A 17,365-nucleotide genomic window follows, 5' to 3' on the forward strand; every position below is an offset into this window, starting at 1 on the left:
GCTGTGAGGGGGTCAGAGGAACAGGTCAAGCCAAGGGATTGCAAAAAGGCCAAGCAAGTTCCTTACATTCTACAAGCCACACTTTGCCCACCCTTCATTATGTAAATGTCCAATCAAGTTAAAGAGTACAAAATACAGTAGAGTCTCACTTATCCAAAACTCACTTATCCAACGTTCTGGATTATCCAACACATTTTTGTAGTCAATGTTTTCAATGCATTGTGATATTTTGGTGCTAAATTCGTAAATACAGTAATTACTACATAGCATTAATGTGTAATGAACTACTTTTTCTGTCAAATTTGTTGTATAACATGATGTTTTGGTGCTTAACCTATTTTGATGTTTAATAGGCTTTTTCTTAACCTCTCCTTATTATCCAACATATTCGCTTATCCAACATTCTGCTGGCCCATTTATGTTGGATAAGTGAAACTCTACTGTACAAGGTAAATAGCAAGAATTAGCAGTCTCTAGCTCTTGAACTAAATTTGGCCTTTTGCTGTTTTCTTTCTCTAGGCACGGATTAGACATTATGATGATATTTAAAGACATTTTAACTTAAAGTACCCTGCTTGTAAATAACAGGCACCAGCAGTGGCCACTTGTCTAAGCAGTGGAATCATAGAATCATAGAATAGTAGAGTTGGAAGAGACCTCATGGGCCATCTAGGCCAACCCCCCGCTAAGAACATGCTAACCTCCACTGGCTTGCTTGGATGATGGGCCACCAGTGTTTTGCTTGCCTTCAAGTTGTTGGTCTAGGGCTCATTTTAAGAGAACAGTACAAAAAACCCTGAACTATGTTTTTTACACTTGGCATAGAAATGTTAACATTTGTAAAAATTATATTAAGATCTGCCTGTTTTGGCCTTCTCTACTTTATCTCTATCCCTACCCCATGCTCCTAGTTCTGCCCATTGCTGAAATGCAGCCCAAAAGATAAGCTTTCCAAACTTCCATTCAGCCCCACACCCAAAATTGTGAAAGACCGTTCTGCTATATGTTACAACATCTGTTTTGTAAGGTTACAAAATATTATTTGCTATGTCTTTAACTTATTTTTGGAAGCAAACACATTGGCAAGATAAGGTATTTTACTGCATTTGTTCATTAGTTAATATAATCCATGCCATTCGTGTTTAGTTAAGCATACAAATGGAAACATGATTTCTGACATTGCAGAAGGTCTAAGTGATAGGCTAACTCCATACAAAAGGGACAATCTGATACAAGAGAACTATTTTGGAATATTTAACAATATTACATTCTATTTATTAGGATTAAGAGGACCACAGTCTCTGTATTTCCCCTTGTTATTGAATTTCCCTCACCTACTTGAACTTAACACTATCATTAGATTAATGGTTAACATTAACAATGTTTTGCTAACCATGGGGATCCTGGTTAGCATAAAATAATTCATGCTAATAATGCAACATTTAAATAGAATAAAGCTGGCAAGAGCCTATATACAGATACTAAGTAATACGTATTGACAGATAATCTGTCAAGTGCTACCTAATACGCGGTGCTCAGTGGTCAACAGTATCCAGTTACAAGCAGACATAATGCGTTTCTATGAATACAAGAAACTGGCAAACACAGGGATGGGGCCCTTGCTTGTGCAACTGAGGTGATGTTATTGCTGTATTTGCAATACGTTTGATTACAAAGACAGACATATTTTTAAACTCCCCCCCCCCTTCTCTCTGTCTCTCCATCTTGCAGAACTCTGTTAGTTTTTAGCATAAATGATACACAGATATTTTCTATTACATATCTAGGTAAGCAGAGTCATGCTGAGAGAAAAATGTTACAGTACTTACAAGTAGTTGAGTACACGCGTATCACTTGGAGACAAGGCAGAATTAGTTTTTGATTTTGCAAGTTCTGCTTCACAATGTTTAAAGTTATATTCAAAGCACCATTAATTCTGGCTTTTACTCCAAATTTTCTATCTGAAAAACACCAGAGGGGGGGGGGGGTAATTAGTATCTATGGAAAATTAAAAATTACTTATCTACAGTATTAAGAAAATTTATAAAAACATAACAATTAGGTTTACATTCTAGCAATATCATATTAAGGGAAACTGAAACATTGGTTATTATTTCAGAATGATAATCAATGAGCTCTTTTCTGCCATTATGTTTACTTCAAAGTGAGTATGGGCGGAGGTTGGAGCATCAAAGTTACCCTATCTTGAATGCCAGGAATATTTTCAGACTAACTAAATTTGGCATTCATATAAAAATAACATGCCTCTGCTTTGAACTCTAGCCTGTGCCTGTCTATTCTCTAAAGCAAATATGACTGGTGGATGCTAAGCAACAACCTAATTCATTCAGCTTGATATCTGCTTTTATTTACTGAAAGTATTATAAATATTTCTGCGTTTTAGAAAAATCCTGAGCAAAGTACAAACTATTAGCTATCAAAATGCAAAAAAAATAAATAATAATCCACCTCTTGAAATGTTAAAATGACATTGTTCATGAGTCATCGAGAGCACTGTTCACAGCTTGAAACAACTAGACTACACAGCAGTCACCACCTTCTTTGGCAATGTTAGCTTCATAATCTTTCCCAGAAACCCACCTGGATATCTGAGGGCTCCTGAAAGGGCAGGGAAGTCAGTCAATCAGCTTTCGCCTACCTGACTAGTGTGTAGGATGATAGGACACTATCTATTTAAGCCATGCTCCTATGCTCTCCTCATCAGTGGGAAATTTATTTCCACTTTTTTGTTTTTTACTGGCTTTTAATCTGTGTCATAAAATCTCTATTTTTGCCACAATTTTCATGGTTTTAGCAGATGGAAGAGAGACAGAGTCTATGCATCTGGAGAAAAGGGGTGACTTTGAACCAATTGTTGTTGCTGGCTTCATTTGAGTACTTCATCATATAGTAAGTGAGAAAGATCCTTGCCACAGGCTGTAAATAATCTGTAATTACTTTAGAACTTCCCCACCTCTATAGTATTTCAATATTCAAGGACTCTTTGCATACAAATAAAAAATAAAGAAATAGAAGGTATATTCCACATGCTTAGGCTTAGTTAGCAAACAAACTTCTGTCTTTTGTACTGACTCATATTTTTATGAAGACTTCATATACAGAGGGCTACATCTACATGGTTTCAGTAGGAATGCTTCTGCTTTATGATGCAACAACTCTTCAAGAGACATAATACTATGGGCCAGTCCTCTAGGATAGGATTGTCCCGCTACATACTACCAAAGCACAATCTCGGCTCCTTTTGCCCTTATGCCAATACGTAGCATAACACCAACCTTTCAGTTACTTCAGTTTAAAGCAGTGGTTCTCAACCTGTGGGTCCCCAGGTGTTTTGGCCTACAATTCCCAGAAATCCTAGCCACTTTACCAGCTATTAGGATTTCTGGGAGTTGAAGGCCAAAACATCTGGGGACCCACAGGTTGAGAACCACTGGTTTAAAGCTAACACACTATTCCATTCTGTTGGTTCAAGATAATTTAGTCATAATCCCATTCTTGTTTAAGAGGCATAATCGTGCAGGGTACTATGACAACACTAACTTCCAAGAGCACTCACTGAAACAAAAGCAACTTCAATCACATGATCTTACTCAAATTAAACTAACCTTTTGGACCAACTTTTGCAAGAAGAGAATGAAGTAGCACCATTAATTCTTCATTTGGTGGGGATTCTTTGCTGGCATTCACAAGCAATTGTAATAAAATCTGTGTCCCTCCTCTAGAAACCAGAACACTTGTTCTACGGTTACCTCCTAGAAACAAAATAAGATCCATCAGCAGCAATCTAAAATATATACATGTCACTAGGGCACAGTTTTATCATGCAAGCATTTAAATTACAGTTAAAAGGGGATATTGAGTCTTCAGTTTCTTGAAGTCAGAAATGCCAAGCTATGTGTGTTTCTAAATTATCCAGGCATGTATTTTAAAAATAACATATATCAATAAAACCATATACTCAAACCTTACCTACTGCCACCAATTCCAGTAAGATGTTTAAGATATTTATCGTAGTCTGAAGATCTCTGGTATTCTAAAAAGAAGGAACAGTATGCATTTTATTGTATTTATACCACATCTTTCATAATAGCTACACAGAGATGCAAGTAAAACTATAAAAAAGAAAACATTTATTCAATGTAATTAAAGAAGATTCAAAGTTTGAACAATAAGGCCCTGACATCAATCTGGGTTTAAAAGGTACTGAGCATTGGCTGCATCATGGCCTCGTTTTTAAATTCTCATGCTAAACAGAGGCAGTGCCAAAATTGCAGTTTATTTTACAGACTGTATGTTGGGTTCTATAAGAGCTGGTGTGATGTAGTAGCTTGAATTGTTCGAATCCTAGCTTAGATACCTACTGAATGACCTTTGGAAAGTCACATTCTCTCAGCTTCAGAGGAAAGCAACAGTAAAACCCATCTGAACAAATTCTGTCAGTAAAACTCCATAATGGGATTGCCTTAGGATCACTGTAAGTCAGAAATGAGTTGAAGGCACACAAAAACACCATCAATGTGAAGTTTTTAATCTTTTATTTAAACAGAGGTTGCGCAGATAAAGTCTAGCATACTAAATAGCAATTCTTGAATGACATATTTCTAAGAATGCTGTAGGTTCCTTTCCCAACACAAAAATCCTACGAATAAAGAGACTACACTGATCACACAATTGTAAAGCTAGCTTTCAAACTGTACAAGAAACTTAAACTGGGCTCGGTCACCCATTAATTGCATCTGAGATCAAATGTAACTTTGTACATGTTGTTGGACTTCCATCAGTCCTAGCCAACACTGCCAATGGTGACACATCATATGGAGCTAACTGACTGCACCTGTGTGGTAACAGTTGCCCATCCCTGAACTGTGAATCAGAAGACTGAAGTGCAAAAACACACACACACAAATACATTACCTCTAATGTTGAGAGGATAACTTCTATTCCAGTTGAACCTTTGGCCATCATATCTTTCTTGATTTTTTCTGCAAGTTAGAGATGTACATTCTTTCTATGATGGTATATACATAGGGATAAAAACTAATAAAGAGAAGATTTGAATTTCAAATGAGATAAATCTAAAATGTATAGCTAACATATGTTAGAGATAAATATGGCCGTCAATAAACTAATTTAAATTCTGCTGGATCTAAAAAAAAGGATGGAGGAGTGGAGTATCCTCAAAAAAGAAGAGCATATGGAACTAGAGCAGTTAGCAAAAACTCTGCACCTCAGATGTACATTACACAGCTAAGTGTATAGCAGCTCTGTGAAATGAAAATTATCCCTTAAGTGCCACTTTTCCAGTTAAAAGGGACCTCTTTTAGTCTGTATCTAAAACCCTAAAGTGCAGAGGAGGACGTAATTTCACAAAATGATTTGTACTAAGCACCCAGATCTGTAATTAAAACATACAAGATAAATTAGGAGAATGGATGACATGGATTAACTGTCAGTTACATAAGAGCCCCTTAAAAGCTAAGTACAATTTTGAAATGTATTTGTAATTGACACTGGTTGTTCTAAAATTAACTATCCACAATGCAAGATTTTCAAATCCTTATTTCAATCAATGAAAATTATTCCCTGAACTTTGTTATATATAACCTATGCCATATCAGTAAGTCTTGAAATTAAAGGGAAAGACAACAAAGGTTGAGAATTTTTAAAATAGCCTCTTAATATCTGGTGAAGATAATGTACTTAGCAAACAAGACAAAACATTGGTTGATTATAAATATACAGGCATACCATACCAACTACAATTACCAGCAGCTGAATTTATAATACTTGTATAAAATATATTTCTGAAAATGATAGGACACATACACATACAGGAACAGAGGAGAGGCAGAACTGTTGGTTAATTTATGGTTGATTTCAAAGTACAGTATATTTACCTTGACTTTGAGCTAAATGTAGAATCTTTGATGTAACATATCTGGCATTATCTGCATCTACCAAACAATCTGCATTGATCTTCTCCAGCTGTGCCAACAAGCTCACAATCCGGGAATTGTTAGTTACACTGGAAAAAATATATATATTTATGTTGTGATCGACTTCAAATAATTTTTGGAGTGCAAAATTATTTTTCAGACAATGTTACCATTAGGCTGTTGAGCAACCAGCAGCAGCCAGCTGCAATAAATCACTCTGACCAAGAGGTCATGAGTTCGAGGCCAGCTCGGAGCCCCGTGTTTGTCTTGTCTTTGTTCTATGTTAAGGCATTGAATGTTTGCCTTATATGTGTAATGTGATCCGCCCTGAGTCCCCTTCAGGGTGAGAAGGGCGGAATATAAATACTGTAAATAAATAATTAATAAATAGGGTTATGATTCTCCCATTCGAAAATGCCTAAGATGGGAGAAAAACACACACGACAGGCATTCATAAGATGTTCACCTTTTTTTTTTTTTTTTTGCTTTTCTTCGAGAGGGTGGAATAAAATATAACATGAAGAATATATGGGTAAATATATGTACACAACCTTAAATTTTGAACTTGGGATAAAACTAAACAAATGCATTTTCACAGATTTGGCATTTATTGAAGAAATGGGAATGAGAGGAAGGAAATGGCATGGGAGAAATGATGAGAGCAGAGGTGGTAATTAACTCTTCCTGGGCTTACAAATTCCAACTTGCACAGGGTTTGGGGGGGGGTGCACCAACACTGTAGAATTGATGCAGTTTCACACTACTTTAACTGCCATAGCTTAATGCAGTGGAATCATGGGTGTTGTAGTTCTACAAGGTCTTCAGCCTTTCCTGCCAAAAGTGCCTCCTCAAACCACAAAGCCATAGCAATGCATCATCACAGTTAAGAGTGGTGCCAAACTACCTTCTATCCATAGTGTAGATGCACCCATTGTTTTTTCTTGTTTAAATAGCCAGATCAGTTGATGGCTTCCATCTCCATGTTGTGTCAAAACTGCTCCCCAAGAAACTCTCCCAAATGATGAGGCCCATCCTTCAAAAGTGGTTCAGCATCCTGGATCAGTAATTTTTTTAACATGTAAAACTAGATAATTTTATGGAAAATTAGACACTTTTCTTTCTGCCTTTCCTTTTTTTAATAGATAAGGCATCTGGTTCAGAATCTTGGGCTTACTGTACTTTTGAGGAGATATACCATCTGTCTCAGTCTCTTGGATAAGTGCCTGTCTCTGTGCTTTGCTATTCTGTGTTCCAGCCCAGATGTCCTGAAACGTATTTCAGCCATCTGATCTTACTAGATTCTTAGAATCACAGAATCAGAGTTGGAAGAGACCTCACGGGCCATCAGTCCAACTCTCTGCCAAGAAGCAAGAAAATCACATTCAAAGCACCCCCAACAGAGGCCATCCAGTCTCTGCTTAAAAGCCTCCAAAGGAGGAGCCTCCACCACACTCTGGGGCAGAGAGTTCCACTGCTGAACAGCTCTCACATTTAGGAAGTTCTTCCTAATGTTCAGGTGGAATCTCCTTTTATGAAGTTTGAAGTCATTGTTCCAAGTCCTTGTCTCCAGGGCAGCAGAAAAAAGGCTTGCTCCCTCCTCCCCATGACTTTCCCTCACATATTTATACATGGCTATCATGTCTCCTCTCAGCCTTCTCTTCTGCAGGCTAAACATGCCCAGCTCTTTAAGCCACTCCTTATAAGGCTTGTTCTCCAGACCCTTGATCGTTTTAGTCACCCTCCTCTGGACACCTTCCAGTTAGTCAACATCTCCCTTTACTATGCAATGTCCAGAATTGGAAACAGTATTCCAGGTGTGATCTGACCAAGGCAGAATAGAGGAGTAGCATGACTTCCCTGGATATAAACACTAGACTCCTATTTATGTAGGCCAAAATCCCATTGGCTTTTTTTTGCCACCGCATCACATTGTAGGCTCATGTTTAACTTGTTGTCCATGAGGACTCCCAAGATATTTTTCACAAGTACTGCTGTCGAGCCAGGCGTCCCCCATTCTGTATCTTTGCATTTCATTTTTTCTTCTGAAGGCAACATATGTTTCACTGTCCTCCTGCCCATTCTCTTCCTCCTGCCCATTGAGTAGTGTCTCAGGCTTTTTAAAATAAGAAACAATTGTGTGTCTTTAATAAGTACTATAATTTTGGAATCTCTCTCTATATATATATATACATATATATATAATCAATATCTATATTGATATCATACAGATATCTATATCAATATAGATTATCTACTTACTGAAGGCAACATATGTTTCACTGTCGGGTTCATCTAATTACGGCAGTGGTTCCCAAACACTGGTCCTCCAGGCGTTTTGGACTTCAGCTCCCATAATTCCTAACAGCTGGTAAGATGGATAGCATTTCTGGGAGTTGAAGTCCAAAACAATTGGAGGACCAAAGGTTGGGAACCACCGTCTTGTCTCTGCACATTCCCTTCTTTGCTTTCTAGTTCTCTCCCTCTCTCTCTCACTTTTTAAATTTTTATTTCTAGTCTGTCCTCTTTTGGGACTGCCTCCTTACACAAATCTTATGATGATGATGATGATGATGTGTGTAAATTGTTACTTCCTTTTCCCTTTTCTCAGTTAAATCATGAACCCTGCTTCTGCTCCTGGAAACATCATCATCATCATTTTATTCCACATCATCATAATTTATTTGTTATTCACCTTTCCTCACGCCTCGAGATGTGATACAATTTAGCTAAAATAAATATATAAAACATAGTGTCTGTAAGACATACAACAAAGATTAAAACATAATAAGGCATACCAAGAAATGCATATTTAAAATGTATAGTTTAAAAATTGAGCAGAGCCTTTACATTGAACACAAACTAGCTATCGTTTATTTAGCTAAGGTGCCAGTTTTTAGCAAGTTCTAAGAAAGAAAGAAAAATCTATAGTCAGCCCTCCGCATTTGTGAGTTTGCTTTGGGCATATATGATTATTCACTGCTTTGATTAAAACATTCTCTCTATGAATTTTGAATTTTAACTTTGAATATGTGTTAATGGTTTTTAACTGAGCATAATACTATTTATAGTTAATTCTATTTTAATGTTGCATATTCGTATATGTTAAATTGTTTGTTAATGCTTTTATGTTAAGTCGCTTTGGGTCTCCTTTGGGAGAGATAAAGTGGGGCATAAATAAATATAATAATAAATAATAATTTCTAGGTCCTCCAGTGCAACTCTGTGATTAATTTCCAGTGGAGGTTGACCTAGAGATTCCTAGGGAGATGTTTTCTCAGATTTAAAAAAGTGAGGTTTTTTTGTATTTGTGTTTTTTCCCCATAGTCACAAGTGTCCTGCGCCCCTAACCCCAGCAAATGTGAAGAAGTGACTGCATTTTCTGGTTGCAGAGAAAAATTAATCCTTATATAGATAACTAATTTTTGTTGAACAAAAAAGTGAAATTTAGGAGGTTAGACAGAAATATCTCTCACTAAGAAGGAAAAGGAAATGTTGCAACTGCACTTTAGATTGCTACCTTGAACTACTATACTATAACCTGGCTTCCTCAGCTCTCTTTCACCATCTTCCAAACAAGACAGAACCCAAGAAGTGAAGGGAGAGCAAGAATTAAAAGATTTTATAAAAAGGATCTTCATTGTCAGATGAATTGTTAACTAAGATGTTCTTGTAGTACCCTGTTTCCCCTAAAATAAGACATCCCCATAAAATAAGACCTAGTAGAGGTTTTGCTGAATTGCTAAATATAAGGCCTCCCCTAAAAGTAAGACCTAGCAAAGTTTGTGTTTGAAAGCATGCCCACCGAACAGAACACCAGAGCATGCAGGATCAGTAAATGTACGTACCATGGAGTGTTGTACATGGAAATAATGGTAGTAACAAGAAATTCTTGATAGAATTCAGTTTGTCTGGTTATGCTGTACAGTATATGATACATGTTCATTTCTTTGTTCAACAATAAATGTGAATTCTTCCTTATGGAAAAATAAGACATCCCCTGAAAATAAGACCTAGAGCATCTTTAGGAGCAAAAATTAATATAAGACACTGTCTTATTTTCGGGGAAACACAGTATATCTGTGCTGACCAGCTACACACGTGTATCATGATTAGCTATGTCTTTTCATGATGACAATGACCCTTGGGCCTTATTTTTGCATACTTCTGGCCTCTTTTCTTTTGATGCGATCAGCAGGATATCAGGTTAAATTTGTGCACAGCTTAACATTGTGTGCAGTTGACTGTAACTACTGTTTCTGAAACAAGCCAGGTTTTGATCCAGACATTATAAGTTTTAAGGAACTGGCAAGTTTGCGGTCCTTATTTTCATTTCTTATCATAACCTTCAAGCAGCAAACCCATTATTTTATCTACTAGAACATTCCAAATCTTACCACTGCAATGAATCCAATGGAGCAATATTTAAGGTCATATTAGAAACTGATCTCATAGAGACTGACTGCGATGCTGAAGTGTATTACAACTTGAACTACCTATCAGGTAGTCTAAGAATCTCTAAGCTTTCAATTTTGAAAATGAAACACAAACTTTAAATCTAAGTCATTCTTTTTTATTATTTTCATCTTACCATTTCTAAAACTATGACTTGTTTACAAATAATTAAAATTCCAATATACTGGGAGTTAAAAACATAGAAAGTTAAAATGGAAGTTAATACCAAAACTTTCTAAAACAAATGCAGAAAATGATGATCAGTCCAATCAGTACAATAAAAAATACCTATTTACCCCAAATGTTTATTCTACTGTAAAATATTTTGTTATTACTACAAATTATTTTTAAAAAATATAGCACTACCCTACAAGTCTTTTTCATAAAAGCCTTCAGCTCTAAAACATGCCTGAATAACAACATGTTCACCTGCTAAAGGAAGTGTAGTATAAAAAGGAGGAAGAAAGGCCAAAGTCTAGGGGGAGCCACTGAGAAGGCCCTGACTCATTTTCTAATATTCTCCGGGTTTGGACTGGCTCACATGATTGATACATTTAAGTTAAACAATTAAAGTATTGCAGTGTGAAATGCTGCTATATTATCATTTACTGGGATATTCCAGTCTACTCTACCTCAGTTCTTTCCACCCCAACCCAGGTTGCATTCTCCGTCTACACTCCTCGTGTGTGAGTAGAACTTCCTTGGTGATATTAGCAACAGCAGTTACCCCTGAAGGTCTGAAATAATGGGAGAAATGGATTTAAACAGCTTTCTTTGAATCACCATTTTAGAAAAACAGGAGACTACTGTTTCATTTTAAAAGCTGGAATTTTAAACGACTCTCCTTGTCAACGTATAACAGAGCAATACAGCAAAGTGATAATTTACTGTATACATACAATGAAAAATTGCTTTATCTGCAATAAAACAAAAAAGTATATGACAGCAGTTTAATAAATATGCCAGTGATTGTATATACATGCTATGCTGGATTAATGTCGTGTAGCTATGTTCTGCAGTTATGAAACAGCTCTGCTGCAATTATAAATACTCTACTTAGAATCCAGTTGTTATTTGGTTAGTGCTTAGAAGGAGAGTGGATGAAAAGTATGGATTTTTAATTGAAATCTGGCTTCATTTAGATTAATTCCCTTATATTTACTGATTCTGATTACCAGTAAATGGTTTCGCGCGTTGTCCTTCCACAAAGACAAGAATTTGTTCATTTCAAAGTACTGTATCTTTCCATACACGTGGAATGGATAACTCAAAGGATATGTAACATAACACAGTGCACTGAAGTTTCTAAAAAATATCTCTCTCCACTTTGCCTCTTCCTCCCATTTTTCCATGAGCAAGCCCAAACATTATTATAACCCATAGCATACAGTTAAATATGGATAATAGCTTCAGAACAAGCCAAAACTGAGAAGACAAATTTAAAGAATGTCTTCATCTCTCAGCCTGTTTAAAACTAGTTTTCCAGTCTGAATGGAAAAAACCCTACTACAGTTTATTGTGTTTTTCTGACCTGTTTGTACTCATGCGAAGAAACAAAAGGCCCACTGACAATGGTGTTATGGTTATGCATAACCTGCCTTATTATGCCACCATCTGATGGTATGGAAGTGAATCAGGGAATTAGCATACACATCTGTTCAGGAATTATCTCAAGTTCAAATGCAAAATTTGACTTAAACCTGACTTGACAGAGATTTGGTTCACCGCTGGGCACTGTATGACTCCATCCTGAATTGTATGCAGTTTTCATCATCAGCCCATGTGGGAATTCAGTCCAGAAGACACTACACTAGTACAAAAGTTTCTCAGATGTGCTGCCATAAAATTCTGGGGCCTACCTTGAAATGAGGAAATGCCTTAAAAGAGTCTTGACAGCTGCAGAGGACTTTTAAATATGTTCTCAGTTCACACTCATTTATTCTTTAACTATGCCCAATTATTTATTCCGAGGTATACAGAATTCACTTATTATAGGAAACAGGACATTTTTTTTAAATTAAAGCAGTCTTAAACAAGAAAAATGGTCAATTACAGTAAGAATCAGCACAAAGAGAGCTTCTTTTTAACAAAGCAACTTGTTGCAATTCTTGTAAAGCATCATGTATGTGGATTAAAGGTAAAGGTTTCCCCTGACGTTAAGTCCAGACATGTCTGACTCTGGGGGTTGGTGCTCATCTCCATTTCTAAGCCGAAGAACCGGAGTTGTCCGTAGACATCTCCAAGGTCATGTGGCCGGCATGACTGCATGGAGCACCGTTACCTTTCCGCCAGAGTGGTACCTACTGATCTACTCACATTTGCATGTTTTCGAATTGCTAGGTTGGCAGGAGCTGGAGCTAACAGCGGCCGCTCACGCCACTCCTGGGGTTTGAACCTGGGACCTTTCCGTCTCCAGCTCAGTGCTTTAACGCACTCCGCCACCGGGGCAATTGCACCATATAAATATGTGGATTGTACCATATAAATAAATGATAATGCTATATAACACGATTTTTGTTCCTGGGTTATAAATGCCATTTCCTAATTGGTTCTATTATAAAAACATGGAAAAGTTCATTAAATTGAAAAAACTTTGTTTTTGCGGGACATCCTGCAACACATTTTGCTATAGTTTTTCAATGAATATCTCCTAGAGTCTCAAAGAATCCAACATAGTTTGTGGCAGCCACAAAAACGAAGTTTCTGGAGTATAACAACTACTTGCAAAGTATGTACCACACAATTAAACAAGAAATAAGTCTTTCAAACTAGGAACAGATTTTTTTCAAATTTTGTTGCATAGTGTAATAAATATTTAAACTGTAGCTTCATGAATATAAAGAAAATAAAATATATGTTATTAAAGTCTAAGAATAACTTACGTAGTATTGATATTAACAGTATTACAACTCATCCATGGAAAAGTGCTTGAATTGAAAATGTACTCATATTAAAACTGTGCAATCAAGCTCAAATACAAGATACCACCATGTCATTATTGTTTTCTCCCTAAATATTAATTTTGCAATCCTACCGGTACGTTGAGAAATCCGCCTTAAATCTAGTTAAATCAACATTCATCCCATTTTAGGACTTGGAAAGAAAGGTGTAACTCCCAACTGTCCATGCTTACTTTTGTTCAACATCTAACAAAAGTGCTTTTGGGGAATCTTCAAGGGTCAGAACTTTGATATTTGTATTGTTTTTAATAAAGTAGTTTCTATACTGTGGTTCTGAGGCTGTTTCTTGTTTGTTTGTTCTTATTCTTATGGCAGTAATGAGTTAGAAGAGTTTCAATACTGACCCTGCAGATGTATGGTTGATCTTTACTATTAATATGCATAAAGCCAGAAGTTTAAATATCTCAACATTAATAAACAATGGATAATTATTTGTAACATTATTTCTAAATACTTTCAGTTTATTTCTATAAACATTCTATGTGATTTATAGAGCAAGCAGCTTAGCAAAAAGGTTCTAATGCCTTATTTATAGTGTCAAATAGGATGTTGCTCACTCAATTATCTCAGAAAGTCACTGGCTTTATCACAATGACATTTAGCTACAGCGGTGCCTTGGTTCTTTTGAACGACTGTGTATATTTTGCCAGGGCTTTCATGTTCACATGGTGGTATTGAGTAGTATAAAACACTTTAAATAAATAAAAGCTAAGTTTCCTAAAACTAACACTTGGCAGCCTCATTACTCCAGCACTCTGAATTTACTGTCTTACTTACAAGATGGCAATTTGCATAATTCTATTAATAAAGTAATGGTCTCAATCCAATTTAAAATCCCAACTATTACACCCACTGAAATGAATGGTATTTATTGGTCGGCATTTATATCAATTTTGTGTATTTCAGTGGGTCAAGTTTTGTTTGAACTAACAAAGGTTTTCCCAGCATGATCAATTTCAACAATCACTAAGAGTCGCCAAATTGGTGAACTACAAAAATCTGGAAAACAAGTCCCTGAAAGAGTCCAAACTCTGTAACATGCTAACTATTCTGAAACAAGACAAAGACTATCTTTGAAGAAAATCTGTGAATATGGAATATACACACAGTTCTACAATATACTTATCAGTGCTGTATATCAGCGGTTCTCAACTTGGAGATCAGGACCCCTGGGGGGGTGTTCATGAGGGGGATTGTCAGAGCGGTCGCCCAGACTCTCCAGTGCTCTCCGAAGGTAGGTGAACTACACCTGCCCTAAATCACTATCAATTCCTCCCAAATCTCTCCAGTATTTTCTGTTGGTCACGGGGGTTCTGTGTGGGAAGTTTGTCCCAATTCTATTGTTGGTGGGGTTCAAAATGCTCTTTGTAGATGAACTATAAATAGCAGCAATTCAAATTTCCAAATGTCAAGGTCTATTTTCCCCAAACTCCATCAGTGTTCACATTTGGGCATTTTGAGTATTTGTGCCAAGTTTGGTCCAGATCCATCATTGTTTGAGTCCACAGTGTTCTCTGAATATAGGTAAACTACAACTCCAAAACTTAAGGTCAATGCCCACCAAACTCTTCCAGTATTTTCTGTCGGTCATGGGAGTTCCATGTGTCAAATTTGGCTCAGTTCCATCATTGGTGGAGATCAGAATGCTCTTTGATTGTAGGTTAACTTTAAATCCCAGAAACTACAACTCCCAAATGAAAATTAAATCAATCCCCCACACCCCACACCCCCAGTATTCAAATCTGGGCATATTGGGCATTTGTGCCAAATTTGGTCCAGTGAATGAAAATGCATCCTACATATCAGATATTTACATTACGATTCATAACCGTAGCAAAATTACAGTTATGAAGTAGCAACGAAAATAATTTTATGGTTGGGGGTCACCACAACATGAGGAACTGTATTAAGGGGCCATGGCATTAGGAAGGTTGAGAACCACTGTTGTATATGTTAATAGTACACAGCATCTGCAAATGTTTGCCTAGGCACACTTTTAGAAAGCTATGGGGGAACTGAATAATTTTCCAAATACACATCTTTACAATGTTTTGCTTGTATGCTGGAACTAGCAATTCAATCAATGAGAATGTTTTGAAGTAGCTAACTACTTTACAGAATGATTTATGCATCTCGAAACAGATGCCCTTTCAGTCCCAATGTGTGAGTTGGTGCCATCAAGTTGCTTGTCAACTTATGGCAACCCTATAGATTTCATAGGAGTTTTTTTTTTGCAAGGAATATTCAGGGGTTCTTTTGCCAGTTCCTTTCTCTGAAATGTAGCCTACAGAACCAAGTATTTGTTGATGCTCTCCTATCCAGGGCTGACTTTGCTTAGCTTCTAAGTTCAGATGTATTTTAAATGCAATTTTTTATCCTGTATTTTTGTTTTAATTGATATATTGTATTACTATTTTATCTTTTTATAGTGTGATTTGTATTATGTTGCCTATATTTTGTCCTATGTTGTTTGGGCCTCTGCCCCATGTAAGCCACCCCGAGTCCCCGCGGGGAGATGGTGGCGGGGTATAAATAAAGTTTTATTATTTATTATTATTTATTATGGAATCTGCTGCCTTTAAATGTATTTAAGCTTTCAGTCCGCATACTTCAAATAAATTGTCATGGAGATCCCAATAGCTACTCTAAAGTCTGGCTTGAAAATAAAACTTAGTATTTGAAAATACAAATAAATATTACTACAACCTCAAGAAAATTATATTTGGAAGGAATTGATTTCTTCAATACTGTCTAGCTTCTATGGGTTTTTCAACTCACCGGGGAATGCTTCCTACTTGCCAATGGTGAGTGGAGTTCTCAAGAGCCACCCACTTTGAAAGTGGCCTAAACATCCTAACTGCTACATGGACCCGATGACCACGCCTCATGTCCACATTTGTTCATCTACAAATGTCTTTGACGAAGCTGCAAATGAATGGCAACCCACAGCTTAATCCTTGCTCATACAGTAATCAGTTCTAGAGCCTGTCACAGACACAACTGCATCCTGCCAAGTTACCAGGGCAACCATTTCATGTCATAAGGATGCAGTTCTTTTAAGCTTAGTCGGGAAGCAGATCGTTCTCTTCATCTGAGATAGCATTACTGAATTCAATGAAATGATCCTGGAATTAATTTCTTTAAAAAATATTGGATGAAGGGCCACTTCATCCCATAAAATTCCTGTATGTTGAGAGTTTTTAATTACTTTATCATACAATTTTTTTACTTTATTTACTTGAAAGAATACAACTTCCAACAATAATATAAATAGGGATAAAAAGTAAAATCAACATACACTATGTAGAATTTCTACACTAAAGTCGTTTTGTTTTAACTGTTTTGCAGTACATAAAGCTAAATCAGTAGAGATGTGTGGAAAGAGCTGCCCTCTGTTTGTGCAATTTTTGTATCTTATTAAGTTCAGTGTGTAAGGATAAAAATGTCCATGTTCTTCACTGTACAAAAAAATCGGTACAAGTGTATTTTGCAGTTGTATACATAGCTGACCTTAAAAAAACTCAATCTGCTGAAAACATTGCTGCTCAATGCCAGGTAATTAAATAGAGAAACATTCTTGATCCAGGGCATGAAAAAAGCAGTGAACAATCACACAGGGGGAAAGAGTAAGGAAGGAACTGAGGATCCATTTGTTTGTCCCCTGGAATGATTGTTCACTGCCTTCCTCCCCTGGGCACAAGAAAGGCAGTGAGTAGTCAGGCAGTTGTGGAAAGAAAGGGACGACTGGTCCCTTTCTTTCTCTGCTTGCCTGATTGCTTATTGTTTTTCTCATTGCCCAGACACCCAATTTCTTCATGTTCTTCTCTGCTCCCCTCCACCCCCACCTGCTGCCTCTGCTGCAGCCCTATGGCATTTTTCATATGGATTTGCAAGCCTCATTCATGGTATCCCAATCTGCAAAATTGCAGTCTATATTAAAATGGCATAGAGTAAAACAGATGTGGCAGCAAATAAATCATGAATAATCAAAGTTGC

The 17,365-nt window shown here is 36.7% G+C and overlaps 1 protein-coding gene across 10 annotated transcripts in view; it reads right to left on the minus strand.

The window, feature by feature from the left end:
• Positions 1–17,365, minus strand: part of agtpbp1 (ATP/GTP binding carboxypeptidase 1) — an 80,507-nt gene that overhangs the window by 34,224 nt on the left and 28,918 nt on the right. For 4 of the 10 annotated variants that reach the window (XM_008103239.3, XM_062972048.1, XM_062972047.1 and 1 more), the window contains 5 exons: positions 5,919–6,046; positions 4,936–5,003; positions 3,991–4,054; positions 3,627–3,773; positions 1,830–1,961 (listed from right to left, as the gene is read on the minus strand). In XM_008103239.3, the coding sequence (XP_008101446.2) occupies positions 1,830–1,961; positions 3,627–3,773; positions 3,991–4,054; positions 4,936–5,003; positions 5,919–6,046 (539 nt within the window). Of the gene's footprint in view, positions 1–1,829; positions 1,962–3,626; positions 3,774–3,990; positions 4,055–4,935; positions 5,030–5,918; positions 6,047–16,147; positions 16,331–17,365 lie in introns of those variants that run through there. The other 6 variants (XM_062972044.1, XM_062972043.1, XM_062972050.1 and 3 more) reach the window with 4 other exon arrangements.

Source organism: Anolis carolinensis, chromosome 2 (assembly GCF_035594765.1).
Source record: "Anolis carolinensis isolate JA03-04 chromosome 2, rAnoCar3.1.pri, whole genome shotgun sequence".
In the NCBI taxonomy this organism is placed as follows: Eukaryota; Metazoa; Chordata; class Lepidosauria; order Squamata; family Dactyloidae; genus Anolis; species Anolis carolinensis.